Genomic DNA, 25,785 nt, shown 5'->3' with positions numbered 1-25,785 from the left:
AGGTTCTAAAACAATTTCAATCCAATCTGTTAAAAACAAAACTACACACTCATTGGACATCAGTACAATCAGTTTGGACTTTCTGTCCAATTATTTAGATTTTATGTCAGTTCCATAAAATCTAAATGTTAGATTTAACATTTAGCTTTAAATGTATTGACCATCAAGGCGTACTTTACCTGTTTCCATTAACTGCCTGAGTTTCCGCTCCACCACGCCTGCTCTGGTGTCAATGTGGTTTTGTTCGGCTTCTAGCGCTTCCATCTGATGCAACACATACTGGCTTGTGTCCTACATGTATTAACAAAAATATATTAATATGATTCTAAATATGCACAGTTGTGAAACAGAAAGAGTAAATGTCTCCTTTAGGAGTTATAACTGGTAAAGTCATTTGTCAGTTCCATCAAACCAACTCACCTGACCTTCTGGTCTCTCTTCTTCAACTACAAACTCTGTTCTTTCTGCAGAAAGTAAATACAAATAAATAAAAATACAATTATTTAAAATGTACATGACGACCGCAAAAAGGAGAATAGAACTAAAAAAACATCTACCAGTCTCTGAGTTCTTTTTGTCTTGCTCTGTTGCAGCCTAGAGAAACAGAAACAAGATCCTTGTATTTTAGTCATGAGTAAATAAGAAGGAGGTTAAACATGAACAAAAATACCAAACAAAGCATTGTACCACTAATATATCTCCATCATCAATTGAGCCACTCTTCTTCTGTGACCTGCGCTTCTTGAGCAGATCAGCATCTTTCACTCGGGAGAAGCCTGACTTGGGTAGATTATGAGACCGTGGTGGTGCCACAGGAGACTGAGAGCTGGATGCTCCTCCTGCTCCAGCATTCTGCAGCCGTTTGGACCGAGGAGGAGCAGCCATCTCATCGCTGCTTTTGGTTTCACCTTCTGTAGGGCTTCCACTCCCAATAAACTCAAGACTCAGACCTTTCTCCTGGAGTTTCTGGGCGCAGTAGCGAACAGTTGCCTCTGGGTCCTCCTGGGCCTCCTGCTTCCCTGATACTGCATAACTAGACTCACTGCTGTTTTTATCTACGTGAAGCACACTGAGCTCCTGGCCGGTGAAGTGGGTCCGTATTTGGTTGAGGTAGGTCATGACGATAAGGCGGTCAGGAACCGCGAGCATGACCATATCTGAAGGCTCAATCAGTCTGGAAATCCCAAGTTCAGCAAAACCATCAAAAGCCTGAAATGTGTGACAGAAGACAGTTGGATTATTATAATAACTTTTATTATGATTGACCAAATAACAGTCAGACCAGTTTGAAAAATGAATAAAATGTCTTGAACCTGTTTGTTGTTGGTCTTGATGTCATACGGGTTCAGCATTTCAAAATTTCTAGAAAACGACAAATGGACAGAGAAATGTTGACTAGCAGTTTGTAGTACGGAGCATTTTGTATGGCAGGTGTTTCTTACATCTTTCCAGGGTGGAAGTGATGCAGGATAGCACAGAAGGCCAGGCCATTCCTCCAGGAGGTGCTGAAGTTGGTGATCTTCACTCCCTTGTGACCCTGAGTGACATCCTGACACCACTCCAGCAGAGACCGACTGGAGGTCACTAAGCTGGGACAACTGAGGGTATTCTACAACACACAAATCAAAACAGAGATTCAACTTGACACAGAACTGAAACTATCAAGTATAATCAGTGATAGTTTTTGATTTGAGCTGTATGGTCAGCTGCTCAGGGCAGCAGAAAGGGGCGGGTCGCCAAATAGAGCTGCTAGGGAACTTCTGATCCTTCGATTAAGGCACTAATGTCTCAGTAAGATTAAGAGAAACTCATCCATGGGTTTATCTTTAGTCGTATTGATTACTACAACAGTGTCTTCACAGGTCTGACTAAAAGATCAATCCTCCAGCTGCAGCTGATCCAGAACGCTGCTGTTGGTGTTCTGACTAAAACCAGGAAGATAAAGAACATCACGCAGTTCTACAGTCTGTCCACTGAGGGAATAGACTTTAAAATACTGTTAGTTTATAAATCCCTGAAGGGATTGGCACCACAATGCATTAAAGATCTGCTGTTATTGTATCAGCCTTCCAGACCACTCAGGTCTCCTGGTTCTGGTTCTGATCTGAATGCAGAACCAGAACCAAACATGGAGAAGCACCATTCAGCTTCCTCACCTCTACAGAAGGAGCACCCTCTGCAGGCCTTTTCTGAGGCGTTGTCGGTTCACGGGCTTGTTGAAGGGCTTCAGCTTGTGACTTGGTGCCATTTAGTGAGGAACCACTCAAGCGCTTCTTGCCACGAGGAACAGGTACGGGCTGCCCTGACGACCTAACAAAACCACAACAGAACACAAATGCACCTGTTACTTATTACCTTTAATGCTGCTAAAAAAATCCAACATAGGTTTAAAAAGGTAATCAGAACCTTTCCAAAACAATTTTACGCATACTGAAAACTTAAAACAAATATTAGTTGAGTGCATCCTGCAATAGTTTAAAGCTTATTGACTAATCTTACCTTGGATTCTTTGAACAACCAGCAACTACATCTACAGGTACAGAATCCAACTCTTCATCTCTCACTTCCCTTCTTATGTTTATTTCCATAAGCTTGCTTTCTTTTTTATGCTCTACATGCAGCCAGTCATCCTGAGAGGAAGAAACAGTGACAGTCCCAGACCTATTGACCTCTTCTTCCAGGACCTTTGTGATGTTCTCCTTCTCTGAATCTACTTTCTCATCCTTCTGTAAGGTTTTTGTAACAAGTGGTTCATCTGTAAAAGTCCAATCTTGCAGGATTTCATCCTGAACCTCTTCAGTGTCCTCTATGGACCGTGTCTGAGTAAAGACTTCTTCCATTGCTTCTAGCACATCCCTCTCCAACTGCAACAGAACTTCTTCTTCACCCTGGATTGTAACTGAACCTCCATCAGATTTCAAGTTAAGAGATGTTGAACCTCCCTCTACTTTCAGACCATATGTTTCATCTGAGTTTGTCTGAGATAATTCCATTTCTATGGAAGATGAATTGTTTACAGGTGGTAAATCAGTGTTTCTAAGGTCGTTCTGGACTTGACAGAATGGAACAGGTGACGTTGATTTCTTATTTTCTGGGACTGCTTTAGCGTCTGCAACGTTGTCTGAAGGAGAAGCAGTTTTTGTGTCCTGTAGGAGTGCATCACTGGAATGTTTCCTTCTTTCTTTGGGTACAGGTAGACATGAGGGTCCTGGTGATTTTTCTGAAGTATCACCATATACAGCATGAGTGCTTTGCACAAATGTAATTCTGGTACTTCTTAATGCAGGATCAGAACAATCTTCAGCTTGTGGTAACTCTTCAGGTCTGGAAGGAATATTCAGCAGACTGCTTCTCCCTGCTGTCAGTGCTTCTCTGCCATGGGCTTCCTGAGATGCACCTACTCCAGCAGTACACTTGTCTGGGCTGGCGCCACTGACATGTTTTCTTCCACGAGGCTTTGGAACAGGATTCTTAAAAATTGAATCTTCTGACTTTTGGTTTGTAGTGTTAGATATATCAACAAATGTGCTACCAGCTAATGGCAGCTGGTAGACTTGATGTGAATCATCTCCTGCAGTGAGGTCTTTGTAACTACTGAATCTGCCAGCTTTTCTAACTCGCTTTGGAAGATGAATCTTCTTGATGATTGAAAGAGGGGTAGCGTGCTCATCATGCAGTACGTCTGGCTCTGGAACAGGTGGAAGGGTTTTCACTTCTTTTGCTTCCAAAGAAAGCATTGTATTAAAAGAGGCCTGAACTCCGGCTGTGCTGTCTTCGTTAGGCCGGTCCGGAGCACTAGAGGGATGTTCTGTGTCCTCTGAGCAAACTAGCACTGTTTCTGTCTGTAGAGGTGGACTCTGAAACAAACCAGTCATTAGAGAAGGTTCTGTTACTGTTTCTTTCTTCTGTGTGTTTTGTGAAAAAACTGTGTTGCATTGTGCTTTATTGTCCAAAGCAGAAATAATGTGAGGTTTTATGCAGCTGGACTGGACAGTGTCTGTCTGTAGAGAATTCTCACAGGCAGAGAGAACAACTCCTGGAACAGGCTTATGAAACAAATGATCCCTCCTTCTGTTTGGCCTTTTTGGAGCTATGCATATCTCTTGATCACTTTCTTTCAGTTCAGGTGGAATCACTGGCTTTTTGTCTTGTTGAGGACCAGCAATATCAGGTGGATTATTGTCTTGATCACACGCTGATCGGTCCAAAGGTAAATCAAATTCTGCATGTCTTTGTTCATTACTCTCTGTAGGCTGAAGAGGAGTTGCAGACAGTTCTTTTGAGCTCGTTTGTGTCGGGCTTAGAGAAAAGAGAAGACAGAATCTTCAGAATCAGCTGCTGTGTCATGCACTGGTTGCAAGCATCCTTTCTGTAGTAAACGTCTTGGTTAAAAGAGACCAAAGTTTAGTTGTATTCTTAAAAGATTCTTCAACAATTAATTGATTATTTTTATGATTTAATTTAGTTTCAGATATGAAAAAATAGTACAAAGAATACAGTATTACTCAAGACACGAAGGCAGCAATGACCTTTTATGATCTTTGACCCTCATTAATTTCTGATTTGGCATATGGTTATTCACATCACAATATAAGATATATTACTAAGCTTAAGTCACACACCATGCAATCAAAAAACAATCGACTATCACTCACCCTTTCTCCGAATGAGGAGAGAACAACATAATTTTCAATCCATCTTCTTCTACATAAGCCTGATCTTTTGATAGCAAACTTTCCATGTACTTTGATATTTGAACAGAGTTCTGCTCAGTCAGAAATGTTTCCTTTGAATGTTCCTGATTCAGAGGTAATTCGTGTTCATCTGTTCCTTCACTACCTTCTCTTACACCCTTGTTGTCCTCCTTTGCCAGTGGAAATCGATTCATACTTGAATCAAAAAGTGTGTCCTCAATGCCAGTAGTTGATAGAGAAGAGACTGACTGATCATCCACCAAGTCCCACATGTACGGTTCCACACTTATTGGATATTCTTGTTTAGTGTGAATGTCCTCAGAATTGTCATCTGTCTTTTGTGGAGGAGACCTGCTGTCAGGAAAATGTGGCCAAAACTCAGCAGAAGGAGCAGAAGGAATTAACGTCTTTTCCTTTAGGCACACAGAAGGAACAGCGAATGGGGGGTCAACGTCTGCTACGGCAGAGCTAGATGGGCCCAGGATGGATGCTACTGTTTCATAACTGTAAAGAATGAATGGGCACTGAGTACTGAACATGTAAGTCATCGTACATGTTCAGAAAAAAGTTAAATATAAATTTACATTTCATCCTAAATTGGACCCAGTTTTTAATTGTCATTAAACTATAAGAAAAGGCAGGAAAAAAATTGAAAGTGGGTGTAATATTACATTTTTAAATTCTGGAATCTCAACAATCAAAAATTCTATAATACATGCTATTAATTGTGGTTTTAGACTAATCTTAAACTTACCCTTTGTGGAAAACACCAACAAGGGCCTTTACTAATCCAGAAGTCTCTTCTGCATTTGCTGATAAGGAGAGTTCTCTCTTTTTTTCAGACACTGATCCATCTGCCTCCAAAACCTCCCATCCAAAAAGTCCTGTTGTCTCTGATGTATCCCAGGATTTATTCCCTGTCTGCGTTTCTTCTGCTGTTTTATTCTCTATGTGCGATTGGCTGAGGACCCAAATACAAAAGTTTTAAAACTGTGATCCATAAAGCGTTCATGGAATAAACTTAAGCAATGAAATGTATCATGCTCAATCTGCACAACTTTACCACACACTGTGCAGGAAGAAGTCTTATCCCACACAATCTATGTTAAGCAAGCACTAAGTCACTTTCACAGCAAAACACACGGGAGCACTGGGCTCCTCCACTTACCCAAAATATAGATAACAATCTACACTTTCCTTTGCACCCCCCTTTTCTTCTGTTAAAACAGCAACCAGATTAAAGACTTGAAAATTAGCAATCCACACACAAGTATGTGACATATGAATGCTGAATGCCATTGATGTCTCACCATAAGAAAATTCAGAGCTTTGACTGCTAACACATGATAGAGGAATGCCACTGCTCTTGTTGAGATTTGACTGCACATGTTGGGACACATTTGCAGCATATGCTTGAGCAGCAGAAAGACGTTGAATACCCTTTGCTTTCAAATCAGCTGTGTTCACTGGGAAATAGCTGGGAAATCCAGGAATCTGAGCCACATGTGGGCATGATGAAGCCAGTGCGACCATAGACTTAATTTCTGGTGTATGAAGCAATATTGCTGGCAAAGTTGCAGGACAAGCCTTCTCTTTTTGCTTCTTTTCGAACAGGACAATATTCTGTGGGATCCAGGTGTGTGTTTTTGTAAAATCAGAACTAAGCCTTCTTGCAGATGGAAAACCAGGGACATATGAAACACATGGAGAAGATGAGTATAAGCTGACCATATCTGGTGGCCGATTTACCTTTTGGGCAGAAGAAAAGCCATAAATTCTGGTCTTTTTGGGACAGGATGTCACTAAAGTTAGCATACCTTTCCTGTTGTATAAATCTAGCTGCTCCTGTTCATGAATCAAGATACTTTTATGCTTGACCTGAGGTTTCATTAGTATCAGTTTTGCTTCATTTAGCCATTCTGTATTTGAGTCTGGACTCATGGATGAAAATCCTCTGATAGATGAGGTAATAGGGCAACAGGGTACAAAATTAGTTATATTAGGTTCTATGCTGGATTTGAGTTTGAGTATGGAGGGTTCCTCAGATTTAAGACTTGACACACTGCATTGGGTGACAAATGGAAAACCAGGGATGAGGGAATCTTTTGGGCAAGTTGGGACTAAACAAAACATCTCCTTCATTTTGTTTGTGTTACTTGGTGAGAAGCCAAAAGTAAACTGAACAGTCCTTTGTGACCTGTACATCAATGAACCTAAGTCACGTTTCCAACATTCTTCTTTCTGTGGTTCCAGTGACGGGAATCCTGGTATACAAGAAGTCACAGGACACAAGTGAAAGAGACTGACTATATTTGGTTTATAATACTCAACTTTAGGATTAGGAATAGATGGAAAACCTTGACTTCTTGACACCCTGGGACAAGATGGCAAGAGAGAAACCATTCCTCTCACTTGTCTCTTGTCTCTGTCATGGTGATCAATACTCAACAAGTGTTTATCTTTGACTCTTGGTTCAAACAGTGTCTCTCTGCCTACTGTCCACAATTTTGGACAATGAACTGATGGACATCCTGCAATCTGAGAGATCTTTGGACATGAACTCAAAATATCCACCATACTTATTGTCTCAATGTCAGTCACACTGGGTTGTGGTTTGGATGCAAAACCATGAATGAGTGATTCTCTTGGGCAGGATGAAGCAAAATGCCACATGTCCTTTGCATTGTCTACAACATTTGGTAATAAATAAAAACAAAACTGAACAGTCCTTTGTGTCCTGTACATCAATGAACCTATGTGAGCAGGCCAACCTTCCTCATTCTGTGGTTCCAGTGATGAGAATCCTTGTATACCAGAAATGACAGGACACAAGGGAACGAGACTGACTACATTTGGCCTATAATATTCCATTTTGGGATTGGGAACCGAAGGGAAACCTTTAACTCTTGAAGCCCTGGGACAAGATGGCAAGAGGGAAACCATTTCATTTGCTTTTCTCTTGTCTCTGTCATGGTGATCAATAAGGAACAATCGTTCTTTGACCTCTGGTTCAAACAGTGTCTCTCTGCCTACTGTCCACAATTTTGGACAATGAACTGATGGACATCCTGCAATCTGAGAGATCTTTGGACATGAACTCAAAATATCCACCATACTTATTGTCTCAATATAAGTCACACTGGGTTGTGGTTTGGATGCAAAACCATGAATGAGTGATTCTCTTGGGCAGGATGAAGCAAAATGCCACATGTCCTTTGCATTGTCTGCAACATTTGGTAATAAATCAAAACAAAACTGAACAGTCCTTTGTGTCCTGTACATCAATGAACCTATGTGAGCAGGCCAACCTTCCTCATTCTGTGGTTCCAGTGATGGGAATCCTTGTATACCAGAAATGACAGGACACAAGGGAACGAGACTGACTACATTTGGCCTATAATATTCCATTTTGGGATTGGGAACCGAAGGGAAACCTTTAACTCTTGAAGCCCTGGGACAAGATGACAAGAGGGAAACCATTTCTTTTGCTTGTCTTTTGTTTCTCTCATGGTGATCAGTAAGGAACAATCGTTCTTTGACCTCTGGTTCAAACAGTATCTCTCTGCCTACTGTCCACAATTTTGGACAATGAATTGATGGACATCCTGCAATCTGAGAGATCTTTGGACAGGAACTCGAAATAGCCACCATACTTATTGTCTCAATATCAGTCACACTGGGTTGTGGTTTGGATGCAAAACCATGAATGAGTGATTCTCTTGGGCAGGATGAAGCAAAATGCCACATGTCCTTTGCATTGTCTGCAACATTTGGTAATAAATCAAAACAAAACTGAACAGTCCTTTGTGTCCTGTACATCAATGAACCTATGTGAGCAGGCCAACCTTCCTCATTCTGTGGTTCTAGTGATGGGAATCCTTGTATACCAGAAATGACAGGACACAAGGGAACGAGACTGACTACATTTGGCCTATAATATTCCATTTTGGGATTGGGAACCAAAGGGAAACCTTTAACTCTTGAAGTCCTGGGACAAGATGGCAAGAGGGAAACCATTTCTTTTGCTTGTCTCTTGTCCCTGTCATGGTGATCAATAAGGAACAAGCGTTCTTCTTTCACCTTTGGTTCAAACAGTGTTTCTCTGCTTACTGTCCACATTATTGGACTATGAAAAGATGGAAATCCTGCAATCTGGGAGATTTTTGCACAAGAACTTGAAAGATCCACCATATTTCTTGTCTCAATTTCACTCACTCTAGAAGGAAATCCAGGGATCTTTGACTCACATGGGCAACTTTGTGAAAGAGAAATACTTCTTTTCCATTTTTTCTTTGTTTTGTTGCTTTGTAGCAGTACTAGAGTCCTAATATTTAACAATTTCTCCCACAATGGTTTATTACTGATTTGCCAATCTTTGCTGTCAGGCTTTTGGACAGATGGAATGCCAACCATTCTGGAGACAGAAGGACAGGTTGGAACAAGGTTAACCGCACGAGATCCATTGAGAATGTCAGTAAGTTCAGAAGCAGATGGAAGTCCAAATGCACAAGCTTGTTTTGGACAAGTTGGGGCTAAGGCTGTCATTCCCTTTACCGACTCTGCATTATTTATATTATGGGGTACGTCATTAATTGTGACAGTTCGAACTTTAAGATGTGTGACTGTGAAGAGTTTGAACTCTGTAATCCATCTTTCACTTAAATTATGATTAGCTAATGATGGAATGCCTGCAATTGGTGAGCTCATTGGACAAGAACCTAAAATGGTGATATCTGATTGATAGAATGTGAAAGTAGTCTGTACAACTGAGTCTATATCTGGGGTATAAGAATGCTTTAAGACCTCTGGAGCCATCTTTTCTTCAGTTTCACAGTTCTCTTTTGGTGACACTGTACTTGTAAAAGCTTTAGTTTGTATTGTCTTGTTTCTAAACACTTCCTGTTGAGATTCTGACTGTTTATCGTTATTTAAAACAGTTTTCTTTGATAGTTTTGTGCAACAATAACTGTTGCCACTCTTTTGAGACACCGATGGGAAACCTGAAATTCTAGCCTGCCTTGGGCAACATGGTGCCAGTAAGACACTTTCTTTTTCATGGTTTTTATTCTCTCCTGATGAGAGTTGTAGTCCCTTTTCTTTCACGTGCAACCCTTTGTTCCAGATTGTCATTTGATCGAGAGGCCAGTGTTTTTCATCACTACTTAGTGATATTCCTGACATCCCAGGTATGTTTGTCATTCTGGGACAGGTTTTCAAGAAAATGAATTGCTTACTGTAAGATTCCATCATGGGATAATGTGGCAAAAAACCTGCACTAGGACATGAGGAGCTGTCATCCTCCATGTGTTTCATATGTCCTTGTGACTGAGGATCATACTCATTGCTTGGGTTTTCAAAAATTTGTAGTTCATTTTCAACAGTTTGGCAGACGGATAGCTGGTTTTCCATCACAGTTTCTTTTTCATTGTCATCAGCGTGTACCACCATGGAAGCACTAGCTGTTGGGACTACACCAGCTGATTCTTTTGTCAGTTCTGTTTCTAGAGGTTCCTGTGTAGTTACACACAGAAGCTTCTCCCTGTTTGAGGGACATTTCCATGTTCTCACTTTAGGCTCCTGCCACTTCATGGTTCCCAAAGCAGGAGCATTTTGTGACTGATGTGCTGAAATAGCTCTTTGAGTTTGAGAAATGAGTTTTCTGGATTCAGTAAAGAATGGGCATGGAGGTTGTTGTGAAACCATGTTCTCATCTCTAAAAAGAGAGTAGAATATAAGAAGTCAGTCAATATTTATTTCGGACAATACCAAATTAATAAATAATGTAAATATCTATAAATGTATTCACAAAATGGACACAATTTTCCCACAAATATGCATCACAATATAGCAACCAACAACATAATGTATTTTATGCTTAACAGCAAAAATTCTATTAATTTCAAAGAATTTTCCAAAAAAAGAATTGTACTGTACAGAAAATAAAAATAAAATTGCAAAACTTTTAAGATGTTTGACGTTTTCAAAATAAAATAAAAAACTCTCAGCCACTTTCACTATCAGAAAAGTAATTAAAATTATGGCAAAGGAATCAGCAAAGGCGTAAAAAAGCTTCTAGTGAGGAAACTACTTTCTAGAGAGGAAAAGAACTGAAACATCTTCAGTATCGTTTTATGATCATCCCATGCATCTATGTGTGTCTGCAGACCTTCGTCCACGACCTGGAGAGGTTTTTGTGCTGCTTCCCTTGTAGCTTTGCATGCTCTGCAAATCTTTCCTATGTTAAGTGACACTAAATTAAGGCATGTCACTGTAAAATAGCAATTAATAGTCAGATATAATTATCTATCTACTTTTAACCCACCCATCTATTTTTTCCTCCTCTTTTTAATTGCAGGCAGTTTTTTATAATGACTTATGATGCATTAGCACTGTCTTGTGCTACAGAGTTTCAATCAAACAAATGAAGTCCACAATACATCATATTCAATAAATTATAATATGTATCCCTATGTAACCACTGTGTACTCAGACCTAACCATTCACACACTCTCACCTGTTCTGTAAGAGATCTACTTGGTAAATCTGGTAAACTGAATTCATGAAAAAGACAAAATAGTAGCACATTTTTACCTAGACATTTAAAGTAAAAACCTGGCATTAAATGCATGTGCTGCTCTGAGTCTCACCAATATCTTCTTCATTTAATTTAAGATCACAAATTTCGTCATGTCCCATGCTATTTGCAGTTTTATTGTTACAAAATATGGTAAGCATCAATTGGTTTCATACTTTTTCAAGATTCTGTAGTTAAGAAAAAACAAATATAAAGCATTATAATTTGTTTCTCTAAAACAGCATTTCATAGTGCATGCTTGGCTGTTGTTTACTCCAAAATTTACAACAAGCTTTGGCATACTACTGCAAAATCTGTTAGGATTATTTACTTCTCTTTAGGTTAAAGCATCTGTTGAGGTGACTACATGAAGGAGAGTTATGGATCTGTGATAGCGACCTCTGGTAAACTGGTGGAGGCTATCTTAGTTATTTATATGTTTGATGGATGGATGGAACAATGAATGGATGGACGGATGGATGGAACTCATAAACCAATATTCTTGCTACCTTTTGAAGATGTCCTTTGCTGAATAGTAATGTGTTATGCAGTTGATGGACCAATGAAACGATTTTGCTACAACATCATGCATCAGTCATGGAACTTCTACTGAATGTAAATCACTAAAGCCATGCAGCATCTAATGCTTCATTTAGGCAATACTGTCAATCTAGACTTACTCACGCTCACTATGTCTGGTACATATTTGTTCAACAGAAACACAACACAATGACTCTAAAGGACACAAATCTCTTGGTTCCCCTGAGGACAAATGTACAGGTCTTTCCACAGTGACTTCAGTAGTGTCTGTATCTTTTACAACAGTTTGTCCTTTTTCAGTATCCCTCTGAGCCACGGGGCTGGAACAATAAGATAATAAAGGGGAAATTTTGGATATGATAAAATATTATGGATATCTAAAAGAATGCCAATAATGAGCCAGCCAGCTAAGGATGAAATTCTTATCATTCATTGTGAAATGCATCACACAAGCCAAACAAGTTAACCCACCTGTCACTAACAGTCAACAACAAGGGCACATCATGACTCGAGTGCCACATTCTTAAATGAAAACAGAGTCCAAAAGCAAATATTTCAAAGACGAACCTGGTGGAATAACAAAGGACTCCAAATCGCACTGCCTTTTCCTAATCCTTTGTCCTGAAGTGAACTCGCTAGTCCTTGTTTCTTGGTGCTTGTCATTACAGGGTTGCAACAATAGACTTTGAGAAATCTTTATTTTAGATGTAAAACTAGCATAGTAAAAAATACTGTATGTTGTTTGGTTTCTATAAATTTGAATAAAATATTATCACACGGAGAGAAATGTTGAGAGCACAAATGTTGGTCCATTGGAAGTTGTGTTTGGCTTTTTCACCTCTCTGCTCTTCTTTTGTTCATGCAGAAAATGATACAAACATCTCTCAATATTTTTTTTAACTTATAGCCAATGGTGAAGCAGGGTGGCATTGTCTAAATTCACACCAGTCAAACACAATATGATAAACAACAATTCGGGTAATGTTAGCCTTCCTGTGTTTACTCTGTAGATTCCAGTACAGAACGGACCTGACCGCGTCATCAACCCATCAGGTAAGAAAATGGTGACCTCCATGGGTGAAAAATATAACCATAGGTATGCAATTATTGAAGTAATACGTTTTTACATATCACAAACAGCAATTATTTATTTAATAGAAAAATTACAACATATTTAGGCCAATATTTTCAATTAATTGTGAACCCCTTTAAAATGTACTCTGGTAGAGCTGTCCTCTTACCATAACTTGAGAATTTAACAATGTGGGTGGTTCTCAGTAAAAGGATTGATTTCCTTGAGGTCTTTCCAAGCTACATAAAAATTTAACAAAATAAATATAATACATTTCTAGGATTTCCTTGTTTCTTCACTTTTTCATTTGTTACATTTGAAGAAGCAGTAATTCACCAGGTCTGGGTAATTATCATGAATTAGAGTTTTATTAATTTTTGGTATGAAGAACACCCTTGTAAAAATTTGTTTTACCATTTTTGTGTCTATCATATACTTTTATATCAAGCAGCCTCCCATACAGGGAGCTCCTGCTCAGAGTATTGCAGCAGACAAAACACTTTTCTGGGTTATTGAAAGCATAAAAGTGAGAGATTCAGGTGCAGAGAAAGAGGCTTCACAACATCCAGCAAAAGCCAGTGCTGCCACCAGGGTACAGCAAGGTCAACAAAGATGGAAGGTGAGTGTAAGTTCATCTGCAGTCACAGTGAAGCAAAGATTTTCAGATAGTTGATTGGGTCAGACAGCTAGTCAAAACTGGCTGATATTTGTTTTATCCTCAACCACTTAAAACTGTTTACCAAAATCTAATAAAAAACAGGAAATGCTAAAGCTTAGGAAAATTGGTTTTACTGATAAATACATTTATAATATCTAATATCAGACTAAGTCTTGCTTTATTACTCTTCTTAAAAAATTAAAAGTATTTTTTCAGTTAATTTAAGTCCAAATGCTTAAGGACTTGATACATACATTTTGGTTGATTTTGCAAGAAATTTAAAAATGTTAAAAAAAGAAAAGCAAAATGTTTTCCCCAGTGGAGGCTTCTTATTTCAAACAAGCATAATGTTTGAAGTTGGTGAAACATTTTGTTGCATTCATCAGATCTGAGTCAGCTATGGTCTGGCCTCAAACAACTGTTACCTTCAAACTATGAGACAAGATTAAAACCTGGTTTTCATGTCACCACAGCGCAAGATGCACAAAGCGCTGCAGTACGTTTGTCAAGCAAAACATACAGAATATTCAGAAATGCTGGAGCTACTTATTAAGCAGCCATGCTTTAGTGCACATATACGCACCCTGCTGAAGCTTTGATGACCTCCACTGCTGATGGTGCATCGTTTTTCTGCCCCGGTGCTGTGGAGCCTGTCCTCAGGCTGGCTGCTGAAGGGCCTGAACTCTGGCTCTCCTCCTCACTCAGGGTGCTCAGCTGTCTCTTAAACTCTAAACACGAAGAGAGCAACAAATGAGATTGTACTACATGGTCCAATGCTGATGATAACCATCACTAGTGTCCAGACACTATTTACAGCTTGTGAAAGCGTACTGACCCATGACTTGGTTTTTTTACCTGCTTCCTGTCTACTTGGGGAGACTATGACTGTTTCAAATATGTGTAGCTGGGGAGGATGAGGAGCCACAGAGAGCAGAGGGGCAGATGAAGGACTATGACAACTGGGTGAGCGGTTCTCTACAGTGATACTGCCATGAGGTCTCTCAGAGGAAACATATCCTGTCTCTCCCTGCTGTTTCTGATCCACAGACTGAGCTGCAGACGAACAGGATGAAGCTGGCAGGGAGGAAGAAAAGCATGGATAGAAGGATGAGGAGATGGGAAGAAAAGAAGGGAAAAAAAGTATCAACGTCAAGCTAAAGTCTGAAGCAGTACTAACAGCATGCAGGGAGGCGTGGAGAGCAGAAGAGATTGATTGACGTGGCATGACCGTTAATCAATCCAGTGGGTTTGTCAGCAACTGACCAGCAATTTGTCCCAAAGTGAAATGTCCTTTACTAGGAGGAACTGAACTCTCTTTTCTTTCGACAACGTTGTCGGGGTTTATCATTACGAGCCCTTTGTGATCATAGAGATTTGGTGAAAAATAATTAGAAAATATGACAAATTGTGGGGAACAATTACACAGAGTGTTTGGAAGGCAGAATATGATTTAATTCCACTTACAAAACTCAAATGAAGTCTGAAAAAATTTAAAAGATGGATAAAGACATGCAGCCGATCTCATGAGCAGCTGAACACAACAGTGATGGGCAGGAACTACTATATGCACATCATGGAAACTGCAAGTAAATATCCCGTTTTCTGTCATAACTAGACTGTATGTTTAATGGTTAAATCTTAAAAGGAATGATGCATTAAGCTAACTGTGCTTGATTTTGTGTGCTTTGTTTGCAGATATGTGCTGCAAACAGTCTAGACCTTTTGTCTAGTCCACTTTTCACAAAGCGGTAAATAGGTTGTGTAACGTAAAATTAACATTCGATACTGAATTTCACTGTATATTCCTGTTATTGGTAGCTCTATGGCAGCATGAAAACAGCCTTGTTTATTATTTCTGAATTCACAGGCTTCACAGAAGCTGTTCTGTTTAGAATAAACCTCCCAAACCTAAATATCAATGATGGTGGGAAATATCAGCAATTCTTTTCAAACACATTAGTCAGCAGTCACTCAGGTAAAGTGTGCATTATGCCACTTTGCAAATTTTAGGAGATTAACAGAATGTTTTAGTAATCCTAGGCATTGAGTTTCGTCTAGACTACTAAACAGGCTACATCAGGCAGGGATAATCACAAATAAATGAGTGATTCAAGTCCAGGCAAGTTTAGACAAAATTAATTCAAGCAAAAAATATTTAATCTACTACGCATCCCACTAACAACAAACACCAACAGCCTGGAGAGAGTTAGGTCACAGCATTACATATTTCTGTTCCCTGCTCTTTGTGCAGCACCAGAACTTCTCCTGGATGACTTTCAGAAAGACGCAAAAACTTAGGGGAGAGGGCCGGCTGTGCTAGAGGGGCCTGAAATTTAGGAGGCTTCCATTCGGTCTGCCAGGAAGCTAGAAAAGAGGAGCAGGAAAATGGTGGGAAGACACATAAATAGCATAAGGTGAAACACCCAATTCTCTACTGCATCTTCATTCTTTTTTTTTTACCTCTCTCAGGGGCAGATGGAAGACTTGTGGGCTTAGTGAGGGTACAGCCCAACTCCACCATTGAGGTGGGTCGATCTTTGGGCTGCCTGGAAGCAGGAGGGATAGGAGGGAAGGTTCTTGGAGGAACTAAGGGTGAGGAGCAGAAAGAGGGGAAAAGAAATCTCTGTGGATTCCAGAAAACATAACAGGCTTATCCATAAAAAAAGTGTGCAGTAAGAGAAACCGCTGAAAAGAGTCCATGTTTACATGTGGCGCTTCCTTTACGGTTACAAGGACATTTAAATACTGTTTGGACATGCCAGTGACTTTAAACTTGAATATTAATTGATTCTTAAGTATGTCGAAAAACTAAGAGCAGCCCTGATTGGTAATGCACCCAAGCAATAACAGACATATTATTGGAGTGCAGTAAAGAAAAAGTGAGATTCTTAGGTAAAGTCTAACAAGTCTTTCAGAAGGTACAGCAATTGGAGAAACTAATGGAGCCTTTTTCTCGTCTACAGAATGTTTTCTTGCTGCCCTGGAACTGCAGACCCCAGCAGGATGTCCTGCTCCAGTCAGCTCCAGACAGCCAGACACGGTTCCTTGGCAACATAGGTGACTTATCCAAGTAAGAGGTTTTGTGACTGGGCATTGTTGTTATAACAATTGAGTGGAACTGAGCTCCTGAACGCAACTCAGTCTTTACCAAATGTTTGTAGAAGTCTTAAAAGCTAAAACTGGCCACAGAATGTAAAACATGCAAAAATTCCTTCTTAAATGGAACATTTCACAAGAAATACATCTGAGACAAAAAGTTACAGTAGGGGGTGAGATTCTCTAAAAGTAGGTCTAGTCTTAGCTTAAATATATGCAAATTGTCTGCTGCACATGACTTGTATTTAGGTTCCAAATGACGCTGCTTAACAAACCTTTTTGTGATCTGTCAGAGAAAGCAGGGAGGTGGAGAGATGGATCAGATGGAGATGAAGACAGAGAAGAGGTAGAGCAGGCTTTAGAAGGGAAGAGTGTAGAGAAATACTGGGCCACCACACCATCAGAGGAGAAGGCATCACTGTGGAAGCTATGGGGCCTTCGCAGGGCTAAAATTAATGGAAAATGATAAGAGTATTTTCTAGAAGGTACTGTAGAAAACAACAAGAAAAAAATGAAACTGAACCTGCCTATTATATATTTCAGTGGGAAACATATCATTCCACTGGTGTGTTTTTTTAGCACAAAACCAGCAATATAAATACAAGCATAATAATTTTCCAGTGTCTAAGTGACATTAAACAACTTTAAATTTAAAATGGCATGCAGATCATTTTAAAAAATGCTATAATTCTTTCTAGATCCTTCAGGTCTTATTTTTTCTTCCTCCTGCCTTTATCTTAATATTGACTTAGTGCAAATTGTGAATTGTCAACTTTAGAAATGTATCTTAATAAGCTACTGATTACTAGAAATATTGACTGGTGAGGTTGGATCTTTCACGTTGTTATGGTTACCCCAGACAATTAATAACACTGATGAAAAAATTGTTTTACATATTTAAGGTGGACTGAAGAACGTTACTTTATATTAACAAAAGGAAAAGACACTAATGAGACCAATTTTTTTTTTTTTTTTTTGTTATTTCATTAAATCCAAAACAACAACCCAAAACCTTCCTATGTTTCTGCCTGTCTTGACATGTTCCATTTTCTCTGGCTGCTATAGAAAATCTTTCTTTTCAAGCAGAGTTCCCAATTATTCATCAATCTGCCACTTTATCCTTCTGCCCAATAATCTCTTCTAATTTCTGGGTGTGTGACCCAGAAACAGCTTAGCACAGCCACAGGATGGCCGCAGCTGTCAGCACACGTCTTGGCAACAACATCCCATCACCCAAATAAACCAGGTGTCATGTGACCTGCAGGCGCAGCCTTGGCTTTCTACTAATCTGACCTTCCCAGTTTCATGACACAAAGGTTGTGTTGATAACAGTTTTGAACTGGCTACCACACCAGACTGTCTGAGGTCTAATGGAGCAAATCTCTGAAGTTGACAAAAGTCACAAAACACTTAGCATGACTTTTGCTTGTATTCTCTGTCCAAGTGTGTCAAAGTTTTTTGAGTCTTGAATTAATTTGTGCATCAGTGTCGATATTAATATTTACACTCATGGGTATGCATGTGGCAGATGCTTTTATCCAAAGCGACTTACCATTGAGGATATAACAATGCAGTCAATATCAGAGCTAATTAGAAGGAAGAGCACAGTCAGAGATGACGGTGTAGAAACAGTGTCAGCACAGCCAAGGAAGCAGAGGATCATCTCTGAAGAGCTGCATCGGTCCAGTTCACAACAACTGTCATCTCAAGGCTAGCTTTACAGCTGAGACATTTATCCAGCTTTACTATAACGGTAAGAGCCAGAGAGCTGACTGAGGTCACCAGAAAGAAGACTGTAGTAGTTTATCAGACTGGTTTAGAGAGCTCTTAAAACTATCTGAAATCACTCTTTCCAACAGTACAGAAAACATCAAGACAACTGCCAACATGCCAAAGTCTGCCTGTCCCAGCAAGTTCACCCAAAAGACTCATCACAAGACAACAATAAAACTCTCCAAGAAAACATCTAATGGCATGACAGGAAATACAGAAGGCTTTTGAGACTTTTCTAATAAGAAGAAAACCTTTGCTCTCAAAGAAACACATTAAGGCCAGGAGATGGTAGAATGTAAACTAAGACAAAGACCAGGACTTCTGGAATAAGCACTTTTGGACTAAAACTGAACTATGTGGACACTGGAGAAGAAGCCATTTAACCTGAATTAAACACATAATTCTCAAGATTCCATGAACAAAACCGCAGACATACTTTGAAGCATAGAGGTGAAAGTGTCACACTTTGAGGATGCTTTGTTGCAGAAGGACGTGGCCAGGCCACCATCAGAGGGTCTTTCAGAAAATGTGCAACAATAACCTGAAAAATAATTAAACCTGAAGCAGAACTCGACTCAGCAAACTGTGGAAAACCCAAAACAACCCAGCAGAGTCACCAATTCCCAGGCTGAGAATGTGGAGGTGGCAAGTCCTGGGCCTAGTCAAAGTCCTGATCTTGATCTTATTGAGATGCTGTGGGGCAACTTTAAATGGCTGTCTAGGCTAGATTTTATGGGATATGGTGTTTCCTCAATCTATCAAAACATATGAGAAAACAGAAAAAGTGATTATTGGATCTTACCTAGAATTTGATTTATTTTCCGATGATAAATGGACTGAGGTGTCCATAATGATGTGTCCTACTTTTTGATATGACTAAAACTGGTTGGTTGGATGACCTTTAGCTGTCCTTAAGTTCCACATCAGTTTTATGGTTTAGTGACTGAGATCTTAGGAGAGCGTTTTGGAATGGTGCACAGAGAAAAGAGTCAGAATTTGAGGGCTAATAATTAATAAAAAAAAATTGCTAGCATAGTGATTTTTTGTTTTTTTTCACTTTGGACAGCCCTACTTAAAATCCTCTGCCCGTAAAGATAGAAGCATGAACAAAGGACTAGGAGTTTCTGGGCAGATACCTGATCTGGAAGTTGACTGAAAGATTTTTGGAAGCATTGGAGGAAGAGCATGTGTAAAAGTCAGCCCTGAGCTGGCATGAGGTGAAGGCCGACCCGGTTGGGTGGGGCTTGGTGGTTGCATGTGAGTTTGCAGGAAGACGTGTGGATTTGAAGGGCCTTCAGGTTCAAATAAGGGAGCATGTATGGAGGAAATGCCAGAGGACTTTATCCTGTCCATCCCAACGGTTACTGAGTGAAACAAAAAGATGAGATGCAAGAGGGACAAGGTGAAAGGGAAGTAGGAGGTTTAATGGAGAAGAGTGAGAGATTGGAATGAGGCAGAAAACAAAACAGAGACATTTCACAAAATGAAGGGACACGTATGAAAATGAAAATGAAGAAAGCACATTTTATATGACGAGGATGTAAAGAAGGAGATTGCAGAGTGAACAGAACATTACCTGTGGGGCCCGACTGACTTTCAGGCCTCCCAGTCAGATCTTGTGCACTCACACTGCAGGAAGCTGGGGGCAGGGAGGTAGCATAAGACGAAGATACGGAACAGCAGAGGGAAGGAATAAAAGAAAGGAGTAGTGGTTTCACCAGAATAAATAAAAGCAGAAAAAAAGTCATACGAGGGGAAGCAAGGCTCAAAGGAAGCAGAAAGCTCAGGGGAATCCTGACCTCTGACCTCACAGCTTCCACACCTTACAGCCTAACCTGGCTGCAAACCCAGACTGCAAACACTCCTTTCTTTTCACTTTAAACTTACTTCATAAATTGTAATTTAGAGAGAAGTAAAAGGTAAGATAACATACTTTGGTGCCTTACCTGAATCAAAAATCAAACAAAACACACAATGAAACATTTTGCTACAGCTCGCAAACCAGGAAGTTTGATAAACCCTCAGAACAGCTGTACTCTGTGCTTGCTAATAATGTTCATAACATAAAACAACAGTGGATCTCTATGGCTTTTACTACAGAATAACACATTCTAATTTATTTTCCTTTCAAATTAGAAACCAGATGGGGTGCTACTATATGATTAGCATCATATAGTAGCACCAACTCAAAATGTGCAGTATTACCAGCGACATGGATGCTCTGTCCCGTTCCAAAGCTGACTCGTCTCTCTTCGCCTGCCTCATCATCGCTGTCATTAAAGTCGTCCAGATTGCCTATGTCACTCTGCTTCATGCTCATTAAGCTGGCCAAACTTTGCATGTCCTCATCCCTGGAGAAAGAAAAGAGTGAATCCACAGGAATCACTACTCACATAACACAAGGACAAACACACCACCAGCTGTATAAAGGACCTGTCCATTGGACATGCAGAGTTTCTACCAGGTCAGGTAGGGAATGTTCAGTTTTCTACGATTTTACAAAATGTGACTCTGAAGTACAAAGGTAAATACTGACATTTTCTCAAACTTACGTAGCTTTTCCCTCCTTCAGAAAGATGCATGACAGGTTGAGGATGAGCGTGGCTTCCACCACTTTCACAGACAGCGGCTTGAGTTTCAGTGTTAAGTTGTATTGAGCTGAGGCGGCACTGGCATACTTCTTCATATTAACATCAGCTGACGCTAAAACTTTCCTACGGCCTTTTGTCTCCTGAAAGAATACACAAAGACTTTAAGTTTGTAAACAAATTCCTTCTTTCTTGAGATAAACTGGGTCAAATCAAAACAAGACAAGCCCTGATACATACCCAAACAGAACGGAAACAATAAGTAAATAAGTAAGTAAAATTTTATGTATGTAGCCCCTCAAGATAACACCAATATCTTGAAATCCACTCACTAATGAACTGGGAGCTAATGAAGTTATATTGTGGGGTTACATGACAACATTTTGAAGATCCAGTCAGGACCCTAGCAGCAGCATTCTGCCAGACTGATGGGGAGGCTTTGGTTAAACGAGTGTAAACCGCATTGCAATAATCAGAATGAGACGAAGCAAAAGCTCGAATTAAGACTTTCTGGATTAGAGGCAACAGGGTTATGTTTGGTGTTATTTTGCAGGTAGAAACAGGAACGGAGCAGACTTAACATGATATTCCAGGGCAAAACCTGAGTTGAAGGTTATCCCAAGGTTTCTAACCAAGAATTTAGCCAAATAACCTACAGGCCATACAAAATCACTTCGAGGGTCACAAATGCCCCCTGGGCCGCACTTTGGTCACCCCTGGTTTCATCTAATAATAAGATTTAAGTTGCAATTTTTGATATTTTGGGTTTGAATAAGTTTTCAGTCTAATGATTAAACTTTTTTTTCCTCCCATCTCGATTTTATTAGCAACCTCAGATCCCTCCAACAGCCTTGGGATCTGGTGTCTATTTCAATACCCCCTCCGACCCGTGGTAATCTTAAAACTGCCCACTCCCATGAGGTTTGTGTTGAGTCCTGCGGGATCCCAATCCCAGTGCAGGGCTCTGGTATGGAGGACGGAGTGGCCTGACTGCAGTTCTGACCTCAACTCCATTGAACAGCTCTGGGATCAGCCTGTACATCCTGTTCTTTACATGAAGACATGGTTGAAACGTAGAAGTCAACAGCAGAAGAAGCTGTCTGGCAAAGGCACAGAGGATATGGAAAATCTTTCATGGACATAACCCATAATATGCTGAACTTAGTAACTCTACCTGCATATGCATTTTCCTTACGAATGAGGCACCACTAAATGGGGAAGTAAACAGGCTTTCTAAAGGCATGAGATTTATTGCCAAGAAGAATTGTGACAACAAAGAAATAACAAATTGCCTCACTTTTTACCTCAGATTTTACTTTGCTGAGTGTTTCCATTGTCAGATACTGAAAGCACAGCTGCCTCATTTAATTTGTCCACAGAAACATGAATTTTGAATTTTCTCACTAGAGAAGGAACACAAAATGTACACTATGTTTCATTTACTTTTGAAGATGCCCTCATAGCAAAATGCTTTAAAAGCTGAACCAGTGTTGTACTCACTAACCAAGATAACAACTCAGTTTTCAATTCTGATCTTCAGTATTTTTCAGGAGGTATCTTTTGTAAAACTATGTTGTTGTTTTTTTACATACAGTTGTCAATATGTCTTAATAATATAATGAGACAGATAATTCCTGACCAAATCAAAGTCCTCTGCCTCCTCTGCAAGTAGAAGGTGTGAGCATGTTTAACAATGTAATAAATAATGAACTTACATTTTCAATGACAAAAGTCCAATCTTTGTCTTCAAACTCTTCAGCGGTAGGTTCCTGTTGGTCAACAAAGCATGGTAGCTGTCTGTCAGGTAAATGACTCATAAATGCAACAAAATTGTTGTTATGTAAGTCAAATACTTTATCAGTAGAAAATAAATCCATACCTTGAAGAGAGTCACAGTGATGTTTAAACTCTCTGGAACCTGCCAAATGACCAGGCCTCTGTATGGGTTCTTTATACCAGGCTGCCAGCTGTGGAGCTAACAGAAAAGAGCAACGGAGAACTCAAATGTCATGTAAGATAAATATAATATGAACAGCTTTATTTATTCCTTTTACAAGGAAAAACATGAAAGAGAAAGGAAACACAGGATTTAGATTTGACATAGCTCTCTTGAGGACACTATTTTTGGACAATGAATTTAAATTACATTACCACAATTTAACTGATTTGTTTTAATTCCATAGTTAATCCAATATTATTTCCCATATTGTTAGCAATTTGTAAGTACAAGCCCCAAAGGTTCAATGAATAAGAAACTTATTTTTTTGTGAATAGTGATGTTATCCATCCAATTTTTAACACACTAATCCTTGCAGGGTCATCCAGAGGTCATCAGGTGAGAGGCAGTTACGCCCTGGACAGGTCGGCAGCCCATCGCAGCAAGTGTACAATTTAACTCAATTTAGAACAATATTGTGTTACATTATACTCGGAAGAAGGAATTCCAAAGTTCCAAATTGGAAAAATCAATTGAAATTAGAGGTGGACCAAAATTAAAACTTGGCCAGATTTTAATATCCGATATTAATGTTGTTATTATAGATGCTAACAAAATTTTTCATTTATATTATATTATGTTTACCAATATTGTATATATAATATATATTTGACTACCCATTTGACACCTTAAAAAAATTATCACACTGCTGACTGCATCAGTATGACTATCACATGACCACCGACCTCTTTCACTGCCCCTCCAGAAACAAATAAATATCACCCAGTTTTCTGTATCAGAACGATACCGCCATGTTGCAACATGGCAAATATTGGCCAATACTGATGTAGATGATGATCATGCATCCCTAGCTGAAAAAAGCTATTACATCCACCACTATGATTTTTATAAAAACTTATTTATGTGTGATTTTAATTGCATTTCTCATTTAATGAAAACGCTGCAATTTCAAAATTGTGTTTTTTGACATTACTGGAATATTAAAAACCTTTGAGCAGATTTGTAATGGAAAGGGAGCTAGTGTCTAAATGTATAAAATGACGAGAAGCACATTATTACTGACAGTTCTGCTACTATTGTAGTTGCAAAATTAAATCCTACAAGTTTTCCTTCATGTAACTCAAACACATGAGGTGTGACATCATTCCAATAAAAATGTTCTGACTTCCAACACGTCTGATACAACTGGCTCAAACAATGAAAAATGACGTGTTATCCAGCTGGTGAAGCTCATTCTACTGGCCAGGTTAGGGCTTCGTAGAGGAGTTTTAATACCACAGCAGGCAGCAGTGGTAATGGTGACTCTAACCTTGGTGCTGTGACGTCTGTTTCTTCTGATCCACATCACCCTCAGTTTGTCTGGTTGCCTAAGTGACAATAAAAAAACACAGTGCGACATTACAACACGCATTCATTTTTAAACTAGTTAATGCAATTTTACATTAATTAATGCATTATTTTTTTACTTTACATCAACCTACCATTAAGTTAACCCTAAGCACATTACAATGCTGCATTGTTATGAATTTGTAACTCACGCTGTCAAACAATTACAATTGTAATCTGATAAATCATAGGGTTTCTGTGAATTAATCACAATTTATTAACTAATTATCTAAAAAATTAGCTGAGTTAATGAGTTCAAAATGTTTTATTGGGACTGTCAATTGATTAAAACAGGATGTGACAGGAAGAACATGACATATTTTCTCATATCTTTGATGCCTTTGTATTTACCACTTCATGTTTTTTATTTGTTCATGGCAGTGTAGTGTTGCTTCAGTTGTGAATAGTTGCATGTTAAAAAATGCTTTGCTACAATGTTTTGTTGACAACAGTAAAATAATTTCGGTATTCTTCCTATGCTCTCAGCGTTGCTGTGGTGCAGAGCTTTAGAAGCACTGAGCAGCGGTGAGTAGGAAGACAGGTGGACAGGAGAGGAGAGAGAGTGGAGCTGCTTTCAGAGATAACCTTTGTAAGAAACAGGAGATCAGTCCCATAGAGATACAGCTGAGATGGAGAAAGAAATAATGTTCAAACTTCATATCACTTCCAAAAAGTACAGAGGCCAGTGGGTTAACTGCACATTTTAAAAAATTAACTGCATTAAAAGAATGGGAATTTACACATTCATTTTGACTCCTGTGTTTGTAACATCCATCCATCCATCTTCTGTACACCCTTGTCCCTTAGTGGGGGTCAGGAGGGTTGCTGGTGCCTCTCTCCAGCTAACATTCCGGGTGAGATGCGGGGTCACCCTGGACAGGTCGCCAGCCTGTCGCAGGGCAACACAGAGACACACAGGACAAACAACCTTGCACACACACACACACACACTCACACCTAAGGAGAATTTGGAGAGGCCAATTAACCCGACAGTAATGTTTTTAGACTGTGGGAGGAAGCTGGAGTACCCCGAGAGTACTCCGGCAGTTCTACCAACTGCGCCACTGTGCAGTCCTGTTTGTAGCATATTGTGAAATTATTTCCACAAAATGTGGACCATTTCATTACTACATGGAATTTGGCAGCAACATTTAGGTCACTTAAGTGATATTTTAATATTTTTCCACATCAGTAAGAACAGAAGACGTCCCGCTCAAAGTTTGACACAGGCCATGTAGGGAAGACAAACGTGGAAGAATGCAATATATTCAGATGGGACCAAACAAACAAAACAACCTGTGTGTGTGTGTGTGTGTGTGTGTGTGTGTGTGTGTGTGTGTGTGTGTGTGTGTGTGTGTGTGTGTGTGTGTGTGTGTGTGTGTGTGTGTGTGTGTGTGTGTGTGTGTGTGTGTGTATGATGGAAAAATACAACACTATGAAACATGGT

General features: G+C 39.5%; 1 protein-coding gene across 5 annotated transcripts in view; it reads right to left on the bottom strand.

Annotated features, from left to right (window-relative positions):
• ehbp1l1a (EH domain binding protein 1-like 1a) overlaps positions 1-25,785 on the bottom strand; it is a 30,436-nt gene that overhangs the window by 2,976 nt on the left and 1,675 nt on the right. The window contains exons 2-27 of one of the 5 annotated variants that reach the window (XM_088015733.1): positions 24,262-24,319; positions 22,875-22,970; positions 22,711-22,764; positions 20,960-21,138; positions 20,613-20,758; positions 19,984-20,046; positions 19,544-19,771; positions 16,910-17,080; positions 15,999-16,124; positions 15,762-15,902; positions 14,394-14,612; positions 14,122-14,266; positions 12,280-12,330; positions 11,949-12,128; positions 6,005-10,407; positions 5,863-5,911; positions 5,449-5,655; positions 4,656-5,198; positions 2,500-4,299; positions 2,157-2,310; positions 1,443-1,609; positions 1,314-1,362; positions 688-1,209; positions 558-594; positions 421-464; positions 180-291 (exon numbers count right to left, since the gene is read on the bottom strand). In XM_088015733.1, the coding sequence (XP_087871859.1) occupies positions 180-291; positions 421-464; positions 558-594; positions 688-1,209; positions 1,314-1,362; positions 1,443-1,609; positions 2,157-2,310; positions 2,500-4,299; positions 4,656-5,198; positions 5,449-5,655; positions 5,863-5,911; positions 6,005-10,407; positions 11,949-12,128; positions 12,280-12,330; positions 14,122-14,266; positions 14,394-14,612; positions 15,762-15,902; positions 15,999-16,124; positions 16,910-17,080; positions 19,544-19,771; positions 19,984-20,046; positions 20,613-20,758; positions 20,960-21,138; positions 22,711-22,764; positions 22,875-22,970; positions 24,262-24,319 (9,944 nt within the window). Of the gene's footprint in view, positions 1-179; positions 292-420; positions 465-557; positions 595-687; positions 1,210-1,313; positions 1,363-1,442; positions 1,610-2,156; positions 2,311-2,499; positions 4,300-4,655; positions 5,199-5,448; positions 5,656-5,862; positions 5,912-6,004; positions 10,408-11,948; positions 12,129-12,279; positions 12,331-14,121; positions 14,267-14,393; positions 15,575-15,761; positions 15,903-15,998; positions 16,125-16,909; positions 17,081-19,543; positions 19,772-19,983; positions 20,047-20,612; positions 20,759-20,959; positions 21,139-22,710; positions 22,765-22,874; positions 22,971-24,261; positions 24,320-25,785 lie in introns of those variants that run through there. The other 4 variants (XM_088015730.1, XM_014974165.2, XM_088015732.1 and 1 more) reach the window with 4 other exon arrangements.

Source organism: Poecilia mexicana, unplaced genomic scaffold (genome assembly GCF_051168715.1).
Source record: "Poecilia mexicana isolate PSO_F unplaced genomic scaffold, ASM5116871v1 scaffold_18, whole genome shotgun sequence".
In the NCBI taxonomy this organism is placed as follows: Eukaryota; Metazoa; Chordata; class Actinopteri; order Cyprinodontiformes; family Poeciliidae; genus Poecilia; species Poecilia mexicana.
The sequence above is the reverse complement of the archived record's forward strand: the minus strand, read 5'-3'. Positions and strand labels throughout refer to the sequence as shown.